Raw genomic sequence first — 2,642 nt, forward strand, 5'->3', positions numbered from 1 at the left:
GGAGTGTGTTGTGAGTGTGTATATACAAATATGATAATAAGAGAAGTAATAAAGACTAAGTGAATGGCGAAATAGAAGTAATTAAAACAATGAAGAGGGTTCTATGGGAGTTATTGAGTGGTTGTGGGGAGTAAGAGAACATGACGAATATTTTTAAAGGAAAGAGAAAAAGACAAGAGAACAGAGGAGGAGACTAATATGTACAGTGATAAACACATATTTGGCATAGGTATCATATTAAACAAGGATGTGATGGAGAGGTCAATGGGGAATAGACAGAGAGGAGTTCACAAGCCAAATGGCATTGCTATGGTATTCACAAAAGCGGAAAAAGAATTCGAAAAAGAAGGAATAAACAGAGGAAATAGCGAAATTCGCAGGACCGTGGCGTGTCACAAAAGAATATGATTGGGGAAGCAATTGTGTTAAAAGTTAACTCAAAAATGCATAGATGCTACTTTAGGGATTGTGTGGACTGAATTTTTCTATTTGATGCGTATTATTCGGTTAAATGGTAAGGATTTGAGGATATGAATGACAAAATGCTTGTGGTTGTTTCATCTTGCTGTGATTAAGAGAAAATAGAGGGGAAAACATTATAGATGAGTCGCCGAGTAATGCCTTTTAACAAACCAGAGCTGAGCAGACAATACATATGTGGCAAATTGCATCTGAAAACAATAAAGAAACCCTTTTTTCCAATGGTAATCACCGAAAAACACTTGCAAGCTGTACCGACGTTCATTCATCCTGCTAACCCTACAAGCCCAAGAATGTTAGCAGAGTTGTCAATCGCTATTTTTGTCCTAACCAGAGCAGCCGCTTCCGACGGCGAAAACGCCAAGGAATTCAGGGATATGTGCGCCCTGTACAGGCTTCTCAAAGAGAAACTTACGGAACCCAAACTTCCAACAGGCAGCGGAGCATCGCAGACGTATGAAACACCTCAAACCTTAATGACCGCGATCCTTCAACGTGCTGTCAAGCTAAACTTAACTGTAGCAGCCAACGACATAGCGCAGGCACTAAGCTCAGACAAATCAGGTCTTGACGGCAATAAACTAACTTCTGACCCGGAGACGAAAAACATTTTCTCCGGTATAACCCCCGAAATAGCAGCTGTAATGCTACAACAATACCGCACAACAGCGAGGGGAAAACAGCCAGACAAGACTTTCGTAGACAAATTCAACCTTCCAGTAGCAGAAAATCAGCGATCACAGCTGCAGCCGGTGATAGCCAACCTCGCGGATGACGTACTTACAACAGCAAACGAGCTCACAGACACGACAACGAGGATAACAAAACTTCGCAAAGATGCCAGAACAGCGATGATCAAAGCATTGTACGGCAATGCGTACGGCACCAAATTAGAGGCACAAATAACAGGAGACAGCGACGTCCCGCCACCGGGGCCCGCAGACTTCCCTTGGGCCGTCTCAAAAACAAGGGACAACAACTGCAAAGAAGCAAGTGAGACCCCAGGTGATGCAGGGACATCAATAGCAACGGACATAACATGCCTATGTCTAAACGGCCATACCACAGGGCACACGGCTTGCTTCTCGCCAGCACTCACAGGAAGTACCGACTTCGCCAGCGCACACGGACCAACAGCGGTCGCGCCGTACTGGCAGCAACTCGCAAGCAAATGCGATGCTCATACACTGAAGGAACCACAAAAACCAACAGCCCATACACTAAGCCTAGCGTTGTCGAAAGTCATCAATGCAATGGGCACAAATTGGGGGACCCAAGCGGCGCCAGAAGACACCACAGGGAACGCAGGGGACAGGGCGGCGATCCTGGGGTTCTACGTACTTGACGCAGCCACCAAAGTCGCATGCGTAACAAAAGGCAGCGGGTCGTACAGCGCCGGCGGAAAAGGTGCTTGTATTAGCTATGCTGCTTTAAGGAAAGACGACAAGGTAATTCCTTGGGAACTTCAGGTCCGAGCCGCGATGGAAAAACTAGCAGACATCAACCAGGAGTTGCTGCACAATGCCACTTTATTAAAAAGGGCTGAAACAATAGAAAAGCAGATGGAAACCGTTTTGTTGATGAGAAATTTATTAAACCCAACTGCACCAGCACTACCACCAGAAGTCAGCCAAACAACGGTAGAACAGCAAAATAAATGCGCTAAATTCAACAACAATGAAACCTATCGCCCAACAGATTCTTGCGAAGATGATAAAACTAAAAAGGAATGCAAGCCTAAACCAGGAACGGAAAACACAGCAGCAGGAGCAGGAGAAACAACAAAAGAGGGAGCAGCAGCTACAACTGGGTGTGCAAGACACAAAAATCAGCCTGATTGTGATGCCGACAAAACAGGTGTCAAACAAAATTGCGCATTTAAAAAGGGAAAAGAGGATGAAGATGACAAGGATACGGAAAAGCGCCACAATTCTAGTTTTCTTGTAAATAAGAGATTTGCTCTGATGGCTTGTACTTTTGTGGGCTTGCTGCTTGAAGTTTTGCGACTCTAAGGACTTTTTTCTTATATATTTTAACACTTCTGATAAAATGTGAAATTTTGGTGTAAACGTGAATAATCGCGGCCTATCGGTGCAGATCAATATAGTGATAGTGTATATATAAAATGAATAAAATTCCAAGTTTTTTATTTTATAGATATT

General features: G+C 43.9%; 1 protein-coding gene across 1 annotated transcript; it reads left to right on the forward strand.

Moving 5' to 3' along the window:
* Positions 1-773: 773 nt before the first annotated feature.
* TEOVI_000314300 (Trypanosomal VSG domain/Trypanosome variant surface glycoprotein C-terminal domain containing protein, putative) lies at positions 774-2,492 on the forward strand (the record flags this gene model as incomplete). Its single annotated transcript, XM_067226102.1, has 1 exon — positions 774-2,492. The coding sequence occupies one exon, from the start codon at positions 774-776 to the stop codon at positions 2,490-2,492; it is 1,719 nt and encodes a 572-aa protein (XP_067082203.1).
* Positions 2,493-2,642: the final 150 nt, after the last annotated feature.

Source organism: Trypanosoma equiperdum (assembly GCF_001457755.1).
Source record: "Trypanosoma equiperdum strain OVI genome assembly, contig: ctg_672, whole genome shotgun sequence".
Classification (NCBI taxonomy): domain Eukaryota; phylum Euglenozoa; class Kinetoplastea; order Trypanosomatida; family Trypanosomatidae; genus Trypanosoma; species Trypanosoma equiperdum.